This window comes from Sarcophilus harrisii, chromosome 4 (assembly GCF_902635505.1).
Source record: "Sarcophilus harrisii chromosome 4, mSarHar1.11, whole genome shotgun sequence".
Classification (NCBI taxonomy): domain Eukaryota; kingdom Metazoa; phylum Chordata; class Mammalia; order Dasyuromorphia; family Dasyuridae; genus Sarcophilus; species Sarcophilus harrisii.
This window is the reverse complement of record NC_045429.1, coordinates 26,770,065-26,794,759: the sequence shown is the minus strand read 5'-3', so window position 1 is coordinate 26,794,759 and position 24,695 is coordinate 26,770,065. Positions and strand designations below refer to the sequence as shown.

Here is a 24,695-nt window from a genome sequence, read left to right as displayed (position 1 = left end):
AACCCCCCCCTCCCCGGTACCACCCTTCCCACCTTTCCCCTCCCTCCCTCCCAAAACCCCTTCCCTCCCTCCCATCCCTTTCCCCCATCTCCCTCCCCCCCCAAAAAACCCCCCCTTTCCCCCCTTTAACCCCCCCCCCCCCCCCCTACTAACCCCCCCCCGAAAAACCCAAAAACCACCAAACCACATTTGCCCAATTTTTACCTTGCTCAAAAATGGGGAAAAACAAACCCACCCAAAACACTAAAAGCTTTAAAACAAACCAAAACCCCAAACTAAACCCCTCCCTGCCCCCCCCCCCCCAACTCGCAAAAAAATCCCCACACTCCACCCAAAACCACCTCCCGGGTAAAATCCCCCTTTGGGCAAAACCCCTCCCCCCCAAACCACAAGGGCCAAAATAGGGGAAAAAAACAAAACATCTCCCCACCAAAGGACCACCCCCAAACTCCCCCCCCCATCCCTCCTCAAACCCCTCCTTCCCCCAAAACGGGCCCCCCCCCTAACCCCCCCACCCCTTCACCCCACCTTTCGAACCTCCCCCCCCCCCCCTTCCTGCCAACTTGACCCCTGCAACCCCCCCCTTCCCCCCTTTCCCTTCTTTTCCCTCCCCTCCTCCCTCGCCATCTCTTCCAAAACCCCCCAAAACCCCAAAAAATTCTTTCCCCCCCCACCTCCCCCAAAACTTCTCCCCAAATCTGCTCCCTGAACAGGTAAAACTGGCCCCTGGGGGAAACAACCCAGGACAAAACACCTAAAGGGGAAAACTCCACGGTGGGAAAACTCCTAAAGAAACCAGGGTGGGACCTTCAGCTCCACTTCTTGCGGAGACACCTCCCCTCCCTTCCTCATTTCCCCATCTGCGAGGGGATCTTAACAATGGCTCTTTTCAATCAATCTTGCAGGAGGTCTAGGGCCTGGTCTCACTGGTCCCATTCTTCCCTCCTGTCCCAGGCTCATCCCAGCTTGCTCAGGTCTCTGGTCCTTGGCAGTGCCCACCCACCCCTTTCCCTTCACCCAATCCTAGCCATCCTGCAAGATCCACCTGAACCCCACCCTTCTCCTGAAAGTGTTCCAAGACTCCCCTAGCTCACATGGCTGATGAGGGACTTGGTAAGGATGGCAAGTCAGTGGGAGTGGCTCAGGAGAGAAATTAAGGTGATTAATAATTTGTAAGCCTATTTTATATAGGACCGCAGTGGGACACCCGGCTTCAGATTTGGCATTTTATTGACTCTTATTGGAAAGTATTCTTCATTTTGCAATGGAATTCTTCTATGTTTGGGGATCTCTGCTAGCTGGTTGCTGGCATGTTACATATATATATATATATATATATATATATATATATATATATATATATATATATATATTCTGCTGAGGCAATCGGGTTAAGTGACTTGCCTAGGGTCACACCAGCTAGGAAGTGTTAAGTGGCTGAGATCAGATTTGAACTCAGGTCCTCCTGACTTCAGGGCTGCTGCTCTATCCACTGTGCCACCCAGCTGCCCCTTTGATATAATTTTTAAGAAATTATGACTTCTAAACAGATCTTCTAACACTTTTTAGGCTCATCTGTTTCCCTTTGGATGATTTCTTCACCCTGTTGAGTCTTGAATTCAGTATTTCTGGATGACAAAAGTTCAGGTCTGTGCTTTGTTTCACGGACAGTTTAAATTATCTGCGTTTCCATTTTCTAATTTTTCTTTGCTCTCTATAAACTCTTTGACGTTCTGGTGTTTTAATTCTGTTCAGATAGGGTGTTAGTTCATTTTCCTTTGGTGTACAAGTCCTTCAAGCCTTTTTGAACTTGGTGTTAATATTTTATAGTCTTCTACATCAACACCTGAATTTATGTTTCATCATTTCCCATTTCAGTGATTTTAAATATTTTAAATACATTATCTCCTTCCCCTTTGGTTTCTTGGGAAATGGCAGCATAAGAAAATGCTTCAGGCAAGGAACTCTTGGGCTGCTTCTTGGTAAGTGGGTCCGTCTCTTTGCTGTCATAAATGGCAGCAAACAGATAATTATAAAACCAAAAATATGCTCCCTCACCAAGATGTATTTTTTTTTATGAAATATCTAGAATTTAAAGCCTACCGTAAAATCACCTCTAATTGTTTTGTATTCTCCAGATTTTCTGACCCATATTTAGTAAGATGATAAAAATCTGGGCCTATCCAGGTAAAGTATACACAGATAAGTTGCATTATATGTAAACGTGCTGTATAGACACATAACCAATTTATGGCTCGTTTGACTGGAAAACAGAGTACAGGAAGGAGGGCAATGCAAAATAAATCGGGGTTTGGGTGTTTGCGTTTGAGCCTAGAGGATCCAGGGAAGTAATTAAAGCTTTCTGGGCATATGTAGTGCTCCTGTGGCTTAGACCAGCACTTAAACAAGAAAATAACCTTGAGAACTGTGTGAAGGGAAGATTGTGGAAGTGAGGAGACCCCTTTCTAATGGGTCAAGTCAAATTCTAACGCCTCCGGTCAAGACTAGAGGCAACTAAGTGCCTAATTAAGGCTGTTGGTCACCACTAAGTGACAGGGAAGGGACGGATATCCAGGTAGGGAAGCTTGACAGGACTTGGTAGTTGGATGGGAATCAGAGATCCTTTTGACCACGCTGAAGTGTCTACCCTAGTATCACAAGCCCGTCGCCCCCAGAGCCCATCTCCGCAATGGCCCCACAAGGGCTCCAGGGGGCAGGGGACAGGAAGTCTCTCTGACTAAGGCGGTCCCGAGGACTCCCATTACCTGGCACTGGGGCTTCCCAAGGCAGCCGGAGGAGGGCAAGGTCTTCCAACAAAGCCCGTCTTGGCCCCTTGTAGCCGCGTGATGGCGTGAAAGTTACCACTGTGGCCACTGAGGTCAGCTTGGGAAGCAGGAACCGTTCTCCCGCCATTATCAAACCAAGTTACTGGGCTCAGTGATTCAGATGAGCCGCGTACCACCCAGTGGCGGCAAACGGTAACTACAGGGATCGCCTCCACTTAGGAAGAGAAAAGGACCCGTTAAAGTGTGGCTGGACATGGTGTTCACCTGGGGCACCTTCAGGGTGGCAAAGAGCTTCCCCTGCTCGCCAAGACCTCAGCAGGTATAAAACATAAGTATAAACAGCGCCCTTGAACTTACATTCAGCGAATCTGGAGGCCAAGAGCAAGAAGTGGGAGTTGGGGCGTCTGGGGGGGGGAAGGGACCCTACTTTGCGCCGTTGTCACCTAGTTTCTAAGAATGGGAAGAACATTAGGTAGAGCGGGTTTAGTAGCAGAAATCACAACACAAAACAAATCCAGTAATTGCTGCTTTGGGAATCTTTGGAATAATAGCTATAGGTCACTATAGCTAAGAAAAGGGGGGGGGAGTGACCCCTAACCGGAGTCTCTCCTTAGTGTGTAACTACACCAGATACAACACCCAGTGGCAGACCCAGCACCGCAAGAAGCCAGTTTCTAATATGATGCAAAATCATGTCTTGCACCAAACTGCAAAAACATACATGCAAACACAGAGCCTCCTCCTAAAGGTCCCGGGGGATCTTTTCTGAGACTTTGAGGAAGTGATCCCCTGCACTTGGCAGTGCTTGTGCCCCCAACCTTCCCTTCTTCCCTTCTCCTCCCTTGGATGTCTCCTCCTTTTAAACTAAACAGATTAAGGTGTTAATAAGTGAATGTTATAAATTGGTTACAAAGTATATGCTTTTCATTTTCTGTTATTATTTGCTTGCGTTTTTGTTGTCCTTGGGTTTTTTACCTTCTTTCTAGATCCAATTTTTCTTGTGCTGCAAGATAACTGTATAAATATGTATAGATACATTGTATTTAACATACACTTTAACATATTTAAGATGTATTGGACTACCTGCCAGCTGGGGGAGGGGGTGGGGGGAAGGAGGGGAAAAGTTGGAACAGAAGGTTTTGCAAGGGTCAATGTTGAAAAATCACCCACGCATATGTCTTGTCAATAAAAAGCTATAAAAATTTTAAAAGTATATGCTTGTATAAGACCCTACTAACTTGTGATTGCTTTTGCAAGCTACTTTAATCACTACCAATGCTAAATAAATAGAAATTGTTTCCATTCTTTTTACTAAGTATTTTTTAAACGATCTCATAAAGTGGTTAAGGAATTAAGGTTAACTAGGTAGAAAAGCAATACTGTTGGCCTGGGCTCAGAAGAGCCCAGTCTTTTATAAGACTCAAATTTAAATGGAGACTCTAAAAATAGTCCCTTTAACCTTCTGTGTCTGTCTCAGAATTTCCTTAACTTGTGGGCATCAATGGTACATTTGTAAAGTGCCCGCTTCATAGTAGGGAATATAAAAATGCTAGCAGCTGTCTTAAGATTGAAGTTCTATCAATGGACCAAGAGTTTTGTGAAGAGTAAAATGGAAGAAAAAAGAATCCCAGCTTGCTAAGCTAACCCCATCTGCTGTCGTGCCGTAAAAATGCAAGGCCAGGCAGAAAGGACTTTCCTGAATAACAAAATTTCTCCTTGATGGCTGGATATTATCTCCATTTGATCTATCCATAAAGCAAAAGCAAACAGTGGTATTCTGTGAATAAATGTTTAGTGGACCAAGAAGAATGATTACTTCTAATGACCTAATTAAGCAGCCAACTATGGAATACACATGCACACACAGGTACCTGCCCACGTGCACATACACGTGCTCACACGCACCCGCTGACGTACACACTCACATACGCACCCCCTCTCTGCTTCTAGGGGTGCCTGGGCTGTTTCTCCCAAGGGGGGGGAGGCTGCATGAAGACCCAAGCTCCCTGCAGGAACTTCTACTCCCATAGAGCAGAGAAACTTTTTTTATGTCAAGTAAGCATTTTTTTTTTGTCAAGTAAGCATTTTTTTTTAATATATAGCTTTTTATTTACAAGTTATATGTATGGGTAATTTTTCAGCATTGACAATTGCCAAACCTTTTGTTCCAATTTTTCCCCTCCTCCCCACCCCCCTTCCCCAGATGGCAGGTTGACTAATACATGTTAAATATGTTAAAGTATAAATTAAATGCAATATAAGTATCCGTGTCCAAACAGTTATTTGAGCAGAGAAACCTAAGTGAAACTGGACAGAATTTTCATCCACTAAGTTTTCATTAAAAGAGCAAGGCTGCTCCCCCCCACCTCAGGAAAGGGGGTTTCTCCTCTCGTCACTCGGGACTGGGGTCCTTCTCCGGGCCTTGAACCAGAGCCGTCCGGTGGGGTTCCGGGGTCCATGGCCAAAACCTCAGCACGTTCGCGCTCTCAACGCGAAGGTTTAGCTCTGTGCCAAAAACTAGTGGCTCTGGCCCTTCCCAATAAAGGAGGCAAGCTCAGGTTTAGCCAGTCCTGCAGTCTTAAAGCGATCAAAGAGTTCGGGGAAGGTTTATCTCCAGCGTCTTTACCATGGGGTGACAAGGGCCGATGTTGCCCAGCCGGGACGCCCCATGCTGGGACCCCCTTGGTGGGGATCCCTGCGCTAGGGCCTTCTGCGCTAGGGCACCCGGCCGGGACGCTGCGCTAGGACCCCTTGCATTAGGACACCCGGCTGGGACACCGCGCGCTCGGTCATCCCGGGCCGGGACGCTGCGCTAGGACCCTCCGTGCTAGGACCCCCCCCCCCGCTCGGATGCCCCTCGCGCCTCCCAGCCACGCAGCAGCAGCAGCAGCCTCCGAGCGCCCGCCTCCCGAAGCCACGGGGAGGCCAGTGTGATGCCTGCGGGCCGACACTGTCCTGTATCCACGACAATAACGCAATCCGCAATGAGAAAATAGTCCGGAACCAGAAAACGCCTTTCACCGTCCCGGGCCCGAGGAGCGGCCCACACGAGGCGGGAAAGGAGGCTCCCACGGAAATAGCGCCCCCAGAGGGCGGTTAAGGACGCGCCCTCCCCCCGGAGGAGCCCCCCCCGGACCCCCGACCCCAGTCCCCCGCCTTCCTTTGGAGGCCAAAGGCCGCCGCGGGGCCGGAATCACGGAGGGCGTCGCAGAGGGGACTCCGACGGGCGCGGGTGGGGGGCCCTCACAATGCGGGGCTGGGGGAGGGTGAGCGGAGGGGACCGCCCGCAGCCCGGCCTCGGACCGCAGCTGGGGACGCACCTGTCGGTGCGGAGACTCCTCCCTGCTTCCCTCCTCCCCCTCTTTCACTCCCTCCCGCGCCGTCGCCCCCCGGGGCTTCCTCGGGGTGGGAGCACTGGGGCCAGAAGTCGGCGCTCCCCCTCCCCCCCACCCCGATACCGGGAGCCGGCAGAAAGTAACCCCGGCCGGAGCCGGAATTCGATAAGCCTGGACTCGAATTTCGGCCGCAAAGACGGGATTGGTGAGGGGGCGGGGCCCCTCCAACCTGGGGCCAACGGACAGCGGCGGAGGCGGGGCCTGGGGGCCGCTGAGTGGAGAAATCGGAGCCGGCAGGAGGCGCTAGACCCGAGATTGACTGGACCCTAGGCCCCGCCCCCGAGCCGGAGTCAGCGGGCGGGGCGAGACCCGGAGATTGACTAGACCCGTGGGCCCCGCCCCTGAGCCCGAACCAGCAGGGGGCGATAGAGCCAAAGATTGACCAGATCCGTGGGCCCCGCCCTCGATTTGGAGTCAGAGGGCGGGGCGAGATCCAGAGATTGACTGGCTCCGTGGGCCCCGCCCCCTCTTTAGCTTGAGGCTTGCCGGGTTCTTCCATCTAGTCCCCTGCCCTCGGGCGAAGCGCCGCGGGGCAGGCCGGGAGCCCCTTTTCTAGGTCCGGGGGCGAACCACACAGGACAGTAAAGTCCCTTCCCTGGAAAACGTCGGGTCCGGGTGTTCCTCTGGCGGGCTGCTCCCCCCCCGCTGGGCCGGCGGGGGCGCCGCTGCCGGCCGCGACGTCTCGGGCTCCGGGCCTCCTTCCCTCCGGCCGCAGGAGGGCCCAGCTCTCCTCCCCCGCAGGGGGCTGAGGCACGGCCGCGGGGCGCGGGCCCGCCGGCTCCGAGCCTGTCCCTCCTCGGGCAGGGCGGGGGCCGCCCGGGCCGTTTCCAGAGGCCGGGCCCCCACGTGGGGCCCCGGCTGGGGGCTGGGGGCCGGGACGCCCGGAGGGCGGGGCGCCCCCCCCGGCTGGGGGGGGGGGGGCGGGCTTGGGCGTCCGCTGGTGCCCGGTCGGTGTGGGGCCACCCCTCGGAGCCAGCGACCCCCAAAGAAACAGGCTGGGGAAAGGGGCTCCGGAGGCTCGTCGCCCGCCCGCCCGCCCAGGGTGTGAGCCGAGAGGGCTCCGGCTCCGCCACGCCTGTGAGCCCATCCCCCCGGAGAGGGGGGCACACTGAGGCTCGGCGGGGAGGCTCAGCCTCCCTTCCCAAGCGAGAGCCCGGCCCAAAGGGCTGCTCTCACCCCAGGGAGGCCCCGCGGCCCCTCGGCTCTCAGCCCGGGCCCGGCAGAAGCCTGGGGGGGCCCTGCGGGCTACTCTGGGAGCGCCCTCCTGCGGCGGGAGTCCGGAGTCTGAAAGACTGGAGGTTCTCTCAGCCCCGCCCGCCCCTCGCGAAATCAGAAAAAATAAAAGCCCCTTTACCAAAAAAGGAAACGAGAATCTCCCACCCGGGATGGGGAAAACTGGGGAATGGAATCTCCTTTACAGGGAGAGGCCCCGGGGGCCCGGCAGGGGGGCGGGCTGGTTGAATCCAGCTCTTTCTGAAGGCCCACCTTGACCGCACTTTATCGGGGTCTGCACCGGGTTTCTTATCTTTGCGTCCAAGAGCCTTCCCCTTGGGAGGCAGGAAAAGGGACGCAACCCCGCGGGTCCTGGGAGCATGGAGGGGCGGCAGCCAAGGAAGTCGGGGTCCCAGGGACAAAGCGCCTCAGACCTCTCCAAGGAGGATCCACCCCGAGACTGACTGGGAGCAGCAAAGCCAAGGGCCCAGTGCGGCTCCTCCTCCAAGAAGTCTCCCCCATCACTGTAGCACAGGCTGCCCGGGGCTGCCTTCCCAGGACCTTGAGCGCGCTCTGGGAGAAAGCCTGTTCTTGGGGCAACAGCCTCTCCCTCCCCGCCCCCCTCCCTGTCCTCCCGCCCTCTCACGGGCACCCTCCAGGGCTGTCCGGAGCCCCTCAGTCCTCTGTCTCTAACATCCCTCCCTCTCTTCTTCCCTCCCTCCCTCCTTCCTTCCTTCCCTCCCTCTTCCTTCCCTCCCTCTCCCTCCCTCCCTCCTTCCCTCCCTCTTCCTTTCCTCCCTCTCCCTCCCTCCCTCCTTCCTTCCTTCCCTCCCTCTTCCTTCCTTCCCTCCCTCTTCCTTTCCTCCCTCCCTCCCCTCCCTCCCCTTCCTTTCCTCCCTCTCCCCCCTCCCTCCTTCCTTCCTTTCCCTCCCCTCCCTCCCTCCCTCCTTCCTTCCTTCCCTCCCTCTTCCTTCCTCCCTCTCCCTCCTCCCTCCTTCCTCCCTCCCTTTCCTCCCTCTCCCTCCCCCCTCCTTCCCCTTCCCTCCCTCTTTTTCCTCCCTCTCCCTCCCTCCCTCCCCCTTCCTTTCCCTCCCTCTCCCTCCCTCCCTCCTTCCTTCCTTTCCCTCCCTCTCCCTCCCTCCCTCCTTCCTTCCTTCCCTCCCTCTTCCTTTCTCCATCCCTTCCTTCTCCCCCCACCTTCCCATCCTGCTTTGCTCTCCCCATCCCCAAAAGGCGACCCTCCACTCCCCATTCTTTGCTCCCACAGCTTCCTGAGGAACAGGCCCTGACCCCAAGCTACGGTTCGAGGCCAGGTGGGGGAGAAAGAGCTCCGTTCTCAACTGGGCCCCGTGGCCCCCCTCAACCCTCTCCCTTCTCCTGACAGGGAAGCTCCCCCAGGGCCTGGCGGCCAATCCTCCCACTCGGGCACTGCCCCCTCAGACCGCCCACCTGTCCCTCCCCTTGCCCCAACGCGACCCCGAGTTCAAGGGCACAATCCAAACATTCCCTAAAACCCAGGCTTTGGGCAAATGGTAGGGCCTGGGGGCGAGACCCCCCCTCAGTTTCCTTTTCTGTAAAACCGAGGGGACCGACGGGACTCTCAGACACCTCCTGGCCCTCAGCATTCCCAAGCCCCTTTACCAGCCACCAACTAACCAGAACTGAGGCGGCCTTTCTTTCCCATGTGCTGGGTACTAGGGGGACACTGGCAAAAATCGGGGTGCTTGCATTCCTATGGGGGAGACGTGTCTGTGACCCGTTGCCCACATGATATAAGCAGAGTCCTGGAAAGGAGTCAGGAGGGGAAGGCCTGGGGCTCAGCTGAGCCTTCCCAGAGGCGGCAGCGTTTGAGCTGAGTCTTAGGGAAATCAGGGATTCTGGTCCCAGAACGTGAGGAGGACAAGACTGGTCAGTCCCATCTCACAGAGCTGAGGTGGCGGGGCCCATCCAAGGTCGCCAAATAAGTGCTGAAATGCAGGTCTGCTAGCTCCAAGGGCTGGGCCCCTTCCACTGAACTATCCTGCCTTGCCCCAGCCCCATTCGCCATTTACTCCAAAGCCTGGTTCCCCATTACCTTTCTTTTTCCTGAGGCTATTGGGGTTAAGTGACTCGCCCAGGGTCCTGCAGCTGGTGTCACATATCTGAGGTTGGATTTGAACTCGGGTCCTCCTGATTCTGGGGCTGGTGCTCCTGGCTCAGAATTCCTTGAATGAGCTCCTGATAACCAGACAGCTCACCCGCAGCCCCAAGAGCAGACTCTCGGCCCGCACAAGGACATGCTGAATATCCCCATTTCCCATGATCCTCAGACCTCTTGGTCCCCAGACTTTCCTGCTCACCCCCCTCTGGAATTCCCCATCCCCCAGGGATTTGCTTTTTGGACAGCCCCATCCCCTACCTGCTGCTGCCTCAGGTTAAGCTTGTGGTCCACTAATATCCTCAGATCTTTTACAGAACAACCACACCTCCCTTCACACTTGAAAAGTTGTTTTGTGTTCAAGTGCAAAGACTTGTTTATCCGTTGGATTTCAGCTTTTGTTTCTCAGTGAGCTTAACCACTGATAAACAGAAGCAAACACGTGTCCCTGGGAACTTCACCAGAGACCCCCACCCACTGACCCCGAACTACTCATCCACTGTCAGTCGGGCAATGGCCTCAGAGCCCCCTTTCTCCGTGTTGCTCACAAGGAACCAAGGACCCTCCCGAGCCCGAGATAATGTGTTTAGCGTCCACGGAGTCCTAGAGCTTGGGCCTGGAAAGGCCCCAGGAGATCACGTGGTCTGGTTCTGCCATTTCACAGACACGGCCGCCCGGGAGCAGAGTGGGATGTGCTTCGGGTCACAAAGAGCCTTTCCCAGCACGTGATGCTGCCTTGTGATGCTGCCTTCCTGGGATGAACTCTTTCCGCTGCATCCTGTCGATACCTTATTTGTGCCTGATACCTTGTCGATTCCCCCTTTAGACCGTGAGCTCCAGGAGAGAGGCCTCTTCTGTCTGACTTCGGCTTCTTTCTTTCTTTTGTGTTTTGTTTTGGGTTGTTTCAAACTCTGCTTTGTATCCCCAGAACTCACTGTAGTACCTGGCATGTGGTGCTCAATGAATGCTCGCTGGCCGACTGATGGAGCTGATCAGCACTTGAGGTAGCATTTGAACCCAGGCTGACTAATCGACCAATAAGATTTTATTAAGTATCCACTCTATGCCAAGCACTGACCCCTGGACTTCCGACTCCAGACCTTTCCCATTACATTATCCTACTCTTGACCTATCACTTCCCAGCTCTGTGCACACAAACCACTCCTATCCTAACAAATTCATTAGGAATCAAAGTCAAGCTCACTTGTCCACCTCCCTCCGTCCCTGCTAAAGAAGGCAAAACTTCCCAGACTCATTTCCCAGTGAGGGACCCCACTTCCCCAGGGCTGCCCTGGGGGGGTCAGATTTGCTTCCTTGTGTTAGGATTTCTCATTCACCTTGAAAGTCCAGATCTAAACTCTGGGGCCCCCAAGAGTATGAAGTGGAGTGTTGCCTCACCTTTAAATGCAATAAGATGGGTGACCTCAAGGTGCTACAGAAATGCCGAGGATTTCCGCTAATCATTATTGGTTCTGCGTAGCTGTTACCTTGCACGAAACACCGTGACCCATATGTACATAGATGCACGGGTGAATGGAAAATGTACATGTGGACATGAAAATGCAGGCAGGTTGGCAGCCTGATGCTGCATGGCGAGTGGAAAGGACAGATGGAAGGATAAATGGATAGGGAAAAAGCTAGGTACGTAGTACATGCTTAGAGACGGATGGATACACGGATGGATGGATGAGTGGGTGGGTGGATAAAAGGATGGATGGATGGATGGATGGATGGAGGGGTGGGTGGGTGGATGAAAGGATGGATGGATGGATGGATGGATGGAGGAGTGGGTGGGTGGATGAAAGGATGGATGAATGTATACATGGGTGGATAGATGGGTGTATAGAAAGGATAGATGGAATAAATATATATATATACATATATCCGTATATAGGTAGATAAGATACACAGAAGCTATAGATGAATGGGTAACTAGAAAGGACAACGTATAGGCAGACAGAAGGCTTTAGATAAATATATAAATATCAGGTTGGTCAGATCTATTTAAATTATTATTTCCTCCCTTTCTCTTTTTTTTAAAGTTTATACTTTTGTGATTAGATTAATAAAACTTCAAGAAAAAATGCTTTCACTGGCTCTTGTTGGGTGCACTCCATCCTTGCTTAGGGTACACTACTCCTCTAATTGAAGTTTGGGTCCAAAAATCAGAATCACATTTATTACGTCATATACCATTTTTAAAAAAAACATTTACTCAGTATTTACTAATTGTGACTAGACTCCGTGAGGGATATAAAAATGAATAAGAAATATAAGCACCCCCTACTCTCAAGATGCTGGTAATCTGGTTATCTGGAGGTAAAATAAACACAACACCTCTAATACAACTCAGAAGAGCAGAACTATTGTAAAGGACCAAAACAAGTGGGCTCGGAGTTCAGAGAAGGGAGAGATTACTTCTAGTTGTGAAAATTTATGGGGACCTCAGGTACCCCTTCTCAACTTCTTTTGACCTTTCTGCTGAGAATGGGCAACAGTGATGAAAATGCCATCTATGTCCCAAGGACTTGAGAGTCAGTCTCTCTCTGTCTCTCTGTCTCTGTCTCTCCATCTCTGTCTCTGTTTCTGTCTCTGTCTCTCTTTCTCTGTTTCTGTCTCTCTGTCTCTCTCCTCTCTCTCTCCCCCCTCTGTCTGTCTGTCTCCCTGTCTCTTTATCTATATCCTCTGACTCTCTGTCCAGAAGATTAGTTCTACGACCCTGATCATCCTCCCTCCCAAGTCTGGTTACCCAGAAATCCTGTACCTTTCAGATGGTGCCTCCCGGATGTCCAGCCGTGTGGACAGTGGCTTATTCACTGACCTGGCTGGGACGAGGGCAGCCGGGGCCTGGCTTGGGTGGCTTCTAGTGGAATGAGAGTAGCCCATGGAGGGAATCCCCAGCCCAGGATGGTAGGGATCTCTAGGGAACGTGAGTAAAGCCAGAAGAGATTTAACTGAGATAGGAAACACTTATCTGAGCCTAAGTTTAAGGGATGTAATTTCTGGGTAATTTAAGTATTTCATTAATTATGGCTAATGAATACTTAATAAAAGGAGGTTTATTTGGCCCTTGCTTGTGAACCAAAGATGGATCATGGCAGCCTCTTGATGCTTCTATGTCCTTGGAAGAGTGGGCGTTCCCAACAGGTGGTGATCAATTCTGATTGGTTAATAATTAATGAGAAGAAGGAATATTATAATGAGAGATGGACCTATTCTGATGAGGGGCTGGGGGATGTGACTTGATTGTGTCACTCTTGCTCCCAGACCACCCCAGCCTAGAAATCTAAACCCAAACCTGAGTTGAGGAGAATGTACAATCCAGTCTCATTACCGGCTTTATTCTTCCGGATTGATTTGACCTATCAGAAAGTAATAGAAAGGAAAAACCCTAGCTCTCCTCAACAGTAAGTGGTTATTAGCATAAAAGAGAAATAATCATTTCTCTCCAAACTCCAGATTCACTTAGAACACAGGATCTTGGAAAATGCACCCGTGAATGTCAGAGCCATGAGGAAATTTAGAAACTCTCTGGCCCCATTTTACCACTGGAGAAACTGGAGGCACAGAGTAGGGGAGTAACTTTCCCGAGATCACACTTGCTCTCAGGACTCCTCACTTCTGTCCCCACAGACCCTGGCACCTGCCATGGTGGCCGCCTTCTACTCTACCTAGATAGGCTCGGGCTTTATTCCCTCTTCCCTTTGCCCAGGCCACCTGGCTTCTCGGGGCCCTCGCCGGGTCTTTGCCCAGGTCTCCATCATGCCAGGACTCCAGAGAACCTGAAGAACCCTGTGGGGCCGGAGGGTCCTGGACACCTTCACCAAGACTTCGGGCCCACTCTGTGAGGCACTCCGGGGGGAGAAGGTAACCACAGGCCTTTCCCCATTTACTGCATTGGGTCTTCGCCCCAGGGAGGAGGCCGGGGAGGAATCACGACCTCCGCTTTAAAACTGAGGTGAGGGCCCCAGAGAAGGGACTTCATTACTGATCCAGCTTTAGTGACGGGTCAAGAGCCAGAGCTCAAGGCCCGCTCCCTTCTCGCCTCCGCCCCAGCCAGGCCGAGGCCCCTGGGATGGAAGGAAGGAGAGCAGAGCCTGGGATCGCTGTGCTGGGCTGGCAGCCTCTCTCCCCCCTTGGCAGGGCTGCCCATCCGCATCCCACCACTTCTCTGGGGCCCTGTCACCCAGGTGCCTTTGGGCTGGGATCTCCATCCCAGGAAATGGCCCCGGGAGCCAGGAACGGACACCCAAGGGGACCAACGGGGAGGGCGGCATCAGGATGGCGGGATGTGATCAGGGTCCCTCTAAACGCCTCGGGCAGGGATGGGCCCAGGGTCCTTACGGCTTACCTGGAGGTCTTCTCCTGAGCCCCCGGCTGCTGCACCGGCCGCGGGGGGCACACTGCCGGGCCCTGCCCAGCTGCCAGCAGGCCCCCTCAGACGCCCGGCCGAGGAGGTGCCGTGGGTGGGCCAAGCATCATCCGGCAGGCAGAAAATAGACACAGAAATTGGTTATAGTAACAGATTTCATTGAGAAGCGGGCATGGACAAGTACAGTGGGTGGCAGGGGTGTTAGAAGCTCTCCTGTGTGCTGGAACCACAGGCTTTCCTGTACAAGTTCCTATAGATCTTGTCCATGCTGTTCTCAAAGTTGCCTCGATGGGACTTTCCTTTATATGCTGCTGCTCGGTTGGACCAGTACTCGCCATTATCCAAGTGGACCAAGGGATGTGGCCTATATACGGAACTGCCAAAAGAAGGGGAGAGAAGCTCAGAGCCGTCACCCAGAGCGTTGTGACCCTAAAAGGGGCCCAGCAGCTCAGCCCAGAACCCGGGGTCAGCTCCCAGGATTTGGGGGGGTTTAGAGTGAGCTGCCTCGGGCTCCTGGGTCTGGGGGACCCCGGCAAGTCACTGACCGGCTCCCGGCCCCCTTAGCCACAACACGGGTGTGATAAGAGCATCTCCCTGCCGGGACTTCTGGTCATGTGCTCTTAAAGTGCTAATTCACGGCCCCAACTGGCACTTACTGGTCAGACACTGGGCCGGGTCCTGGGGGCAGGGACAAGCCCAGAAAATGCTCACAGGTAATCAAGGACGGGGTGGGGGGGCTGGTGGAAGGTCAGGGGCCCCGTGACTCTGCCGGTCTGAGGGAGGACAGCGATGGGGGCCCGCTGCCCACAGCCCAGCCCACTCCCGGAAGGGCCCACCAAGCAGCCAGGAGCCATAGGACTTAGGGGGAGGGAGTCACCTTTTAGGTGTGGGGAATTCCCTAAATCTCTACTGATGAGAACGGATTCTGGGGAGATGGCAGAATAAGTCAGAAAATTCTAGGCTTGCCAGCCCTTCCCCATAAACCCAAGCAGATAGCTCAGGGCAAACACAGAGCAGGAAAAAAAAAAGTCAGGCAGAACTGAGGTCCTCTGGGGGCAGAAGGTCTGAAGCCCTGGTGAAGATCAACCACCTCCAGGCTCATGCTGTGGTAGTATCAGCAGCCAGGCTCAGGGCTAAGCCAGGCGGAAGGGCTCCTGCCGGGGGGATTCCCCAGGAAGTGTGGGAGGGGGGGCTGCTGAGCTGGAGGACACCCAGGAACCTCTGCTGATAAGGAACTGCAGGCCCGGCTGGGCCTGGGTGAGGAGGAACCGGCCAGAGACACTGCTGGCTTCAGGCACCTGGGGTTTCTGTTGCAGGGCAGAGGGAGCAGAGGCACCACCCTCCATAACTTACTCAAAATAAAGTAACAGCAAGCAGGCAAAGGAGAAAAAACCCAACCACAGAAAGTTGCTATGGGAATAGAGAAAATTGGGGCTCATCTTCAGAACCGATATTGAAGTAAAAAAAGCCTCAACTGCCCCAGAGAGTAATGTTAATGGTCAGCTGCCTCAAAAGAATTCATAGAACTTAAAAAAGACTTTAAAAATCAAATGAGATGAAGAAAAACATTCAAAAGAAATTCAAGAAAAACAAGAAGATTCTGAAAAGAAAGTTAAACAACTAGAAAGGGAGATCCAAAAATCTTAAAGAAGAAATGACTCCCTGAAAACTAGAGTTGGAAAAGAGGAACCCAGTGAACTTAATGAGACTAAGAAATAGTAAAAGAAAATGAAAAAATAAAAGACAATGTGAGACATCTCATAAGAAAAACAACAGACCTGGAGAATAGATCAGAAGAATAATAAGAATAATTGGACCACCTGAAAGCTTCCAAAAACAGAGAATCTTAATACAATAATATAGTAAGTAATTAGAAAATCTTCCAGAACTATTAGAAAAAGAATGAAAAGCAGAAATAAAAAAAATCCATCAATCACAACCTGAAAAGGATCCTGTTAGGAAAGCTTACAGGAGCATCATCACATTCCCAAACCCCCAGATGGAGAAAACGTTATGAGCAACAAGAAAAATAATCAAATACAATGGAGTCACAACTAGAATCATACAAGATCTAGCAGTAGCTACATTAAAAGACCACAAATGCTGGAATACTATATATCGAAGAGCAAAAGAACTAGGTTTGTGACGAAAAACATCATAATCTAGCAAAGTTAAGCAAAATCCTAAATGAAAAAAATGGCTATCTAATGAATTGCCAGACTTTCAGGATTTTGTTGCAAAAAGATCTGAACTTAATAGAAAATTGGATCCAAGAAAAATATAAGATATACATCAAAGACATTTTAATTTCAAGGGATTCTGTAAGAAAAAACTTAATTTCATATGTGGAAATGTAAACCATATTCTAAGATTGTCATTAGTAATTGAGTCGTTCAAAAGAAAGATTGGGGTACAGTCAAACATAATGTGATTCTAAAAAGCAAAACTGGAGGAAAAGGTAAAAAGAGTAATTATGTTATATGAATGAGGTGCGAGAGCAAGAAGTGATTCAGAGTAATTCGATGGTGGAGGAGAACTAGAACCCTGGGCTGGGTTAAAGAGGAAACAATACATAAATATAGATATAGATATCTAGAAAGGTATACAAGTAATCTAAATTTATAAAGAAATAAGGGGAATAGGATAAGGGATGGGAATAGAAGAGTATTCCTCTTTATATTTATTATATTTATTTATAATTATTTATTGTTTATTATAAATATATATTTATAGGATAAAGAGGGAAGGAAAGGGTTGGGGGAGAGGATAAGAGGATCCTTGGAGGTGGGGTAGGTTAAGTATTAGGAAGGCAAGATAGCTCATAGAAGTAAAGCAGAAGAGTGTTACTACTGGGATTATATCCCAAAGAGATTATAAAGAAGGGAAAGGGACCTGTATGTGCACGAATGTTTGTGGCAGCCCTGTTTGTAGTGGCCAGAAACTGGAAACTGAATGGATGTCCATCAGTTGGAGAATGGCTGAATAAATTGTGGTATATGAATATTATGGAATATTACTGTTCTGTAAGAAATGACCAACAGGATGATTTCAGAAAGGCCTGGAGAGACTTACACGAACTGATGCTGAGTGAAATGAGCAGGACCAGGAGATCATTATATACTTCAACAACAATACTATATGATGACCAGTTCTGATGGACCAGGCCATCCTCAGCAACGAGATCAACCAAATCATTTCCAATGGAGCAGTAATGAACTGAACTAGCTATGCCCAGAAAAGAACTCTGGGAGATGACTAAAAACCATTACATTGAATTCCCAATCCCTATATTTATGCACACCTGCATTTTTGATTTCCTTCAAGCTAATTGTACAATAATTCAGAGTCTGATTCTTTTTGTACAAAAATAACGGTTTGGTCATGTATACTTATTGTGTATCTAAGTTATATTTTTAATGTATTTAACATCTACTGGTCATCCTGCCATCTGAGGGAGGGGTGGGGTAGAGGGAAAATTGGAACAAGAGGTTTGGAATTGTTAATGCTGTAAGTTACCCATACATATAACCTGTAAATAAAAGGCTATTAAATAAAATAAAAAAAAGAAGTAAAGCAGAAGAAGCTGGAGGGATAGGAAATAAGAAATAAACATAAAAATAATAATGATCTGGAGTAGGATTCATTAGAAAAAAGAAGGGATAGTAATCATTGATCTCAGGCAACTAGATTTAACCAAGACAGAAAATTAGTAAACACATGTCTGTTGGCCATATTAATCAATATTGTTTTAGATTATTTTAAAATAAGTAAATAGTAAAAAGGTTGGAATATTGCTGGGGTGTAGGAAATGAGTTGGTGGATTTAGAAAAATATGGAAAGACTTGAAATTATGAAGAAGAATGTTATCCACCTTCAGAGAAACAGAGGACAAATAAGCATAATACAGTCTTATGTAGATATATATGAATGTATAGATATGTATGATTATATATATCTATGTATATATATGTGTAATATATATGTACTGAGTATATGTACATGTGTATACACACACACATATCCATGCTTAATTGTATAGCAGTTCATAAGAGAGATATGAGACAAAAATACCCATTTCAAGAAAGCCCATATAATAAATAGTATAGATTGTATTCAGAGCTGTCCATCTTTTCTTTGCTTCCTTGTAGGTTTTTTTGGTTCTCTGCTATGAACTTTTTTATTCCCCTTTTCTCCCTCAATTCCCTCAAGAAGGCTACAATTAAGCATGGATATGTGTGTGTGTATACACATGTACATATACTCAGTACATGAGGGAGTAATTATGTTATATGAATGAGGTGCGAGAGCAAGAAGTGATTCAGAGTAATTCGATGGTGGAGGAGAACTAGAACCCTGGGCTGGGTTAAAGAGGAAACAATACATAAATATAGATATAGATATCTAGAAAGGTATACAAGTAATCTAAATTTATAAAGAAATAAGGGGAATAGGATAAGGGATGGGAATAGAAGAGTATTCCTCTTTATATTTATTATATTTATTTATAATTATTTATTGTTTATTATAAATATATATTTATAGGATAAAGAGGGAAGGAAAGGGTTGGGGGAGAGGATAAGAGGATCCTTGGAGGTGGGGTAGGTTAAGTATTAGGAAGGCAAGATAGCTCATAGAAGTAAAGCAGAAGAGTGTTACTACTGGGATTATATCCCAAAGAGATTATAAAGAAGGGAAAGGGACCTGTATGTGCACGAATGTTTGTGGCAGCCCTGTTTGTAGTGGCCAGAAACTGGAAACTGAATGGATGTCCATCAGTTGGAGAATGGCTGAATAAATTGTGGTATATGAATATTATGGAATATTACTGTTCTGTAAGAAATGACCAACAGGATGATTTCAGAAAGGCCTGGAGAGACTTACACGAACTGATGCTGAGTGAAATGAGCAGGACCAGGAGATCATTATATACTTCAACAACAATACTATATGATGACCAGTTCTGATGGACCAGGCCATCCTCAGCAACGAGATCAACCAAATCATTTCCAATGGAGCAGTAATGAACTGAACCAGCTACGCCCAGAGAAAGAACTCTGGGAGATGACTAAAAACCATTACATTGAATTCCCAATCCCTATATTTATGCCCACCTGCATTTTTGATTTCCTTCACAAGCTAATTGTACAATATTTCAGAGTCTGATTCTTTTTGTACAGCAAAATAACGGTTTGGTCATGTATACTTATTGTGTATCTAAGTTATATTTTAATGTATTTAACATCTACTGGTCATCCTGCCATCTGAGGGAGGGGGTGGGGGGGTAAGAGGTGAAAAATTGGAACAAGAGGTTTGGCAATTGTTAATGCTGTAAAGTTACCCATACATATAACCTGTAAATAAAAGGCTATTAAATAAAATAAAAAAAAGAAGTAAAGCAGAAGAAGCTGGAGGGATAGGAAATAAGAAATAAACATAAAAATAATAATGATCTGGAGTAGGATTCATTAGAAAAAAGAAGGGATAGTAATCATTGATCTCAGGCAACTAGATTTAACCAAGACAGAAAAATTAGTAAACTACACTGTCTGTTGGCCATATTAATCAATATTGTTTTAGATTATTTTAAAATAAGTAAATAGTAAAAAGGTTGGAATATTGCTGGGGTGTAGGAAATGAGTTGGTGGATTTAGAAAAATATGATATATATATTACACATATATATACATAGATATATATAATCATACATATCTATACATTCATATATATCTACATAAGTTCATAGCAGAGAACCAAAAAAACCTACAAGGAAGCAAAGAAAAGATGGACAGCTCTGAATACAATCTATACTATTTATTATATGGGCTTTCTTGAAATGGGTATTTTTGTCTCATATCTCTCTTATGAACTGCTATACATATAACTTTTTTTCTATTTCTATTTTCTATTTAAATTTTAAGTTAATTAAAAATAAAAAACTTTTGGTTTGATAAAGGCAGATTAAAACAACTCTGAGATACCGACTCACACTTATCAGATTGGCTAATATGACAAGAAAAGAAAATAGTAAATGTGAGAGGGGACTGTGGGACAGGGGAGGCACTAATTCACTAATGGTGGATCCAACTATTCTGGAGAGAAGTTTGGAACTATTCCCAAAGGGTTAGAAAACCATACATGCCCTTTGACCCAGCAATGCCAGTACTCGTTCTGTATCCCAAAGAGATTTTTTTTTTAAAAAAAAAGATCTATATATCTACAAAAATATTTCTGGAAGCTCTTTTCGTGGTGGCAAAGACTTAGAAATCGAGGGGAGGCCCATCAATCGGTGAATGGTTGATTGTGTATATATAGTATGGTATATGATTGTGATAGAATACTGTTGTTCTATAATAAATGAGCAGCAGGATGCTTTCAGAAACACCTGTGAAGATATTTATGAACTGATGAGAAGTGAAATGAGGGAACCAAAAGAACACTGTATACAATATCATATGATGCTTGTAACAGCAATATTGTATGATGACCAACTGCAAATAATTTCTCTATTTTCAGCAATACAATAATCCAAGACGATTCTGAAGAATTTGTGATGAAATATGTTATCTACCTCTAGAGACAGAACTGATGGAGTCTGAATGCAGACTGAAGCATACTTTTAAAAACTTTATTTTTCTTATGGCTTTTATTGGGGGGGGGGGCATTTGTGTTATGGTTATTGCACGTGTTAAACCTATATCAGGTTGCTTGCCTTCTCAATAATGAGGAGAGGGGAACTGAATTTGGAACTCAACATTTCAAAAATCAAATATAAAAATGATTTTTCTGGAATTTGGGAAAACAAAATGATGAAATATCTCAGAAATAAAGGACAGTGAGAACTGTTGAATGTCCCGGGGGACGCTCTGCTCACAGATTTATAGCATTTGCAGATTGCCAAGGGTTTTCACAAGAGATCAGTATGTAATGAAAGCTTCTTAGGCCAATTTATAGATGAGGAAACTGAGGCGAAGTGACTAGTGAGGAAGCTATTGTAGGAACTGTTGAGCTCCCAGATTAGGGGGTGGCTGGGCCAAGGGAGGGCAGTGTGGATCTGAAGGTACAAAGTCACATTTTTGAAACTGGAGGATTCCATCATATAGAATCCCTTGGCCAGAGACACGTCCAGCTCTTGGCCAGAGACACGGCTGGCTCTTGGCCAGAGTACTAACTGGCCCACATGTGAGTGGAACATTTGCCTTCCCTGTGTGGCCAGTTCCTGCCCAGCTCTTCCAGATTTTCAGGAACCCCTAGGAATGGCCTGGGGATCCTTTTGTTCCTTTTTTCAGCCCAAGCGTGCACTTAATTGGGGGGAGCACACGCTTGTCTTTCCTCAACAATTAAAAGAAGAGCTTGGGCCAGATCCCACCCACCTCCCATATACTCCCTGCCCCCTGCGCCCGCTGAGCGGCTGGATTTGGAATTAGCCCATTTTGTTGCATACCCTCTCCTGACCCGGGCAAGTTCCTCACCCTTCCCCAAACAGGGTCATTGGGCTGAATCAGGAAGTTTAACTGGTGGGCCCACAAACATCAAACTGAACTGCAGTCTTTCATTCACTCTGTCATCCTGGATCTAAAAACCTTTCTGAGAAGGGGCCCAGTCTTCCCAAGACTCCCGAGAGATCCAAGGGGTTCAGAGAGCTCAGAGAGGTTAAGAACACCTATCCAGGTGTAAGTCTGTGCTTCCTAACTGCCCTAATCCCAGGAGGACCTTCCCAGGCAGTACCTTTCCACTGTGAACCCCTTAATAAAATGGGGTGCTGGTCTGTCCCCGAGTCCCTGGATCCCAGGAGCCAAACTAGTGGAAGTTTCACAAAGGGAAGGTGGAGACCACTTTGAAGTGTCATTGATCACGCCCTCCTGAGATGGAGAACGCCCCATTTTTAATTAGACCAATAAATGGCAAAGAGCTTTTACAAGACATTAATGACAGCTGGTGAAGACTGAACCTCCTGCAGAGCACGTCCTCAGGCCAAAAAGCCAAGGACCCTCTTCAGACCCCAGACCCGTGAGCCCCACCCCTCTGACAACAGCCCACAGTGACTGTTTTTACCTTCTGAATCCAATTCTCCCTGTGCAACAAGAGAACTGTTCGGTTCTGCACACATATATTGTATTTAGGACATACTGTAACCTATTTAACATGTATAAGACTGCCTGCCATGTAGGGGAGGGGGTGGAAGGAGGGATAAAGTAAGAACAGAAGTGAGTGCAAGGAATAATGTTGTAAAAAATTACCCTGGCCTGGGTTCTGGCAATAAAAAGTTATAATAAAAAAAATAAAAATAAATCTTACTTCTGACAAAAAAAAAAAAAAGAAGAAGAAGAAGAAGAAGAAGATTGGCTGGGCTTCTGTGGTGGGCTTGGTGCACACTGGGAAAGGCGATCCCTGAGGACCAGCACCACCACCAAGCTCAGAGCAGCTTCCTTGCCTGGGCAAGTCACTTAACCCGACTTGCCTCAGTTTCCTCATGAGCTGGAGAAGGAAGTGGCCAAGCCCTTCAGTATTTTTCCCAGGAAAACCCCAGATGGGGTCACAAAGAGCCAAGATCAGAATGATGAATAACAGAACCATTTCTGAAGTTTAGAGATGAGAAAAGAGAACTGACACTTTTTAGAAAACATTTTTCTCTTGAGCTAAAATTATGCAAACTGATCTTTAACTGGAGAACATTTTCAGCACCGAGTTGAGAAAACAAAGGTCTGTAGGGCAGCCACACACACACTGCTCACCACAATGGCGGAAGGGAAGAATCCACAAAATCTACAAAGAACTCTCTTAGAAAAGCCCGTTACTGTGCAGCCTGTCTCTGCCTTACAGGTGGATCAGAAAATCCCCAGGTAGCTTGGGAGACTCCTTCTTCTCCCCCAAGAACGCTTAAGTCGCACAGCTGCTTCCATCCCTTTGTCCGCACAGCCAGGCCTCCGTACCTGTATTCTGGATCACTATCACAGACGGAGTCTTTATATGAAAAACTTCTTTTCAGGTCCAGCTCCTCATCTTTTTCCTGGTCTGTCTCATCCTGAAAGAATTCAAGAAATCACTGGGTTAGTTTTCACTCTTTGGAAACAGCTTTCATTTCATAAAAGTTTATCTAAATGTTACGATTTCTTGACAAAGGAGAAGAAAAAGCCACATTGCCGCGTACTTACCATTTGTTTTACTGAACCTCGTACTTACCATTTGTTTTACTGAACCTCAGTGGAATCTTGCTAACAGGTTTTTTTTTTTTGATAACAGTTCACTCAAGCTCTGTGATGGAAGGGAGTGTGGTAGGAAGACCACTGAATTTTAAGTCAGAAGACCTGGGTTCAGGTCACGACTACTACTTATTTATTGCACTGGTGACTTTGCATGAACCGCTTTCACACTTTGGGGCTGGATTTTACAATTTACACAATGACCCCGCTGGACTGGGCCCCTCTGGCTCCAAGCCTCAGGACCTCGCCCGCTCAGCCTCAGCTTGGCCCAAGGAAACCTGAGATATGAGTCTCACACACATGAGCTACAGCTGCCCCTGGGCTCCGGACTGCATCTGGGCCCAAAGCCAGTTTTGCCTCTTGGACCAAAGGGGAAGTATTCTGGCTTGTCCTGAGCGTCTGACCCCCTTGGTGCAACTGGTGATTAAGGGGACGTTCCAAGGTCCAGGGGGAGAGTCCTCTCTGGAAAACGGCTCCATCTGCAGACTCAGAAGGTTAAACAAAATGCCTTGTGGGGTCCGACCTGGATTCACAACGTCCATGGGAGGACCACGTGAAGCGGTCCATCCCAAGGTGACAGAGTGGCTCCTGACTCTGGCTCTGTCTTTGTCCTCTGGGACGGCGGGCATCCTCCTCCTGCCTGAGTTCGCTGCCCTGAAATGGGCTCAGATGCCGGGGGCCCGGCTCGGCGTTCAAACTTCCAGCGCCTCACAAAGTGTAACGCTGGCAAATATTTGCCTGTGGAAAACTGTCTTTCTCTAGACCTCCTTCCCAAGTCTCAGCTCTTTTCCACCCTGGGGCCCAGGGACCTCCTTCCTTGTGATCTTCCAGGCACAGAATGGCCACTCCCATCCCTGTGGAACTTCAGTTCCTTCCTTGAGTTCAGTCCATTGATACTCTATGGTCTGTGTTCCTGTGTTGGCAAAATAGATGGACTTAGACAAGTTTCCCATGTATCACCATCTGATCACACCTGGGTGTGAATGCTGGCTTTGCCTTCCACTGTAATGCTTCAGGTCCCTAACAGGTCCATCTGGGCCAGCCATGACATTCTATATTTCAGAACCAAACAGAACCGAGCAGCCTCCAACCCCACTAGGAAGCTCTGTTTCTCTTTCCTGGTTTCTACAAATATACCACAGATGCCAGTACCTTCTGATTAGTCCTAAGAACCACATTATTAAAGACAGGGAGCACAAGGGATAACTGGTCACTGAGCATTGCTCTCGGATCCATGAACAATTAAGAATACCAGGAGAAGGCTCCTGTGTGCTGGATGGCTCCCTACCAAAGATGCATGAAAGTGCCCTGAGAAGAATCCCACAGAATAAGGAGGTCACCCAGGGCTCACAGCCAGGAAACCCGGAGTTACTGCAGCATCACGATAGGACACCTACAACAGCAACCAATAGGAGACCTTCATCCTGAGGACTTTACAGAGATGAGGAAAGTGGGTTTGGGAGCGGGGTGTGGCTGACACCATTTCTCTATCATGTTTTCTTTTGTAAAGTAAGCTTTCACTGATGTTTTCTGATTTTTACATCTTCCTGCCCCTCCCAACATTATCCCATATTATAAAAAGTACTTAAAAAA

At 48.3% G+C, this 24,695-nt stretch overlaps 1 protein-coding gene across 2 annotated transcripts in view; it reads right to left on the bottom strand.

Moving 5' to 3' along the window:
- Window positions 1-14,039: 14,039 nt before the first annotated feature.
- Window positions 14,040-24,695, bottom strand: part of SPATA6 (spermatogenesis associated 6) — a 122,029-nt gene continuing 111,373 nt past the window's right edge. For both annotated transcript variants that reach the window (XM_031969155.1, XM_031969156.1), the window contains 2 exons: window positions 22,833-22,924; window positions 14,040-14,278 (listed from right to left, as the gene is read on the bottom strand). In XM_031969155.1, the coding sequence (XP_031825015.1) occupies window positions 14,104-14,278; window positions 22,833-22,924 (267 nt within the window). In that variant the 3' untranslated portion in view covers window positions 14,040-14,103. The remainder of the gene's footprint in view (window positions 14,279-22,832; window positions 22,925-24,695) is intronic.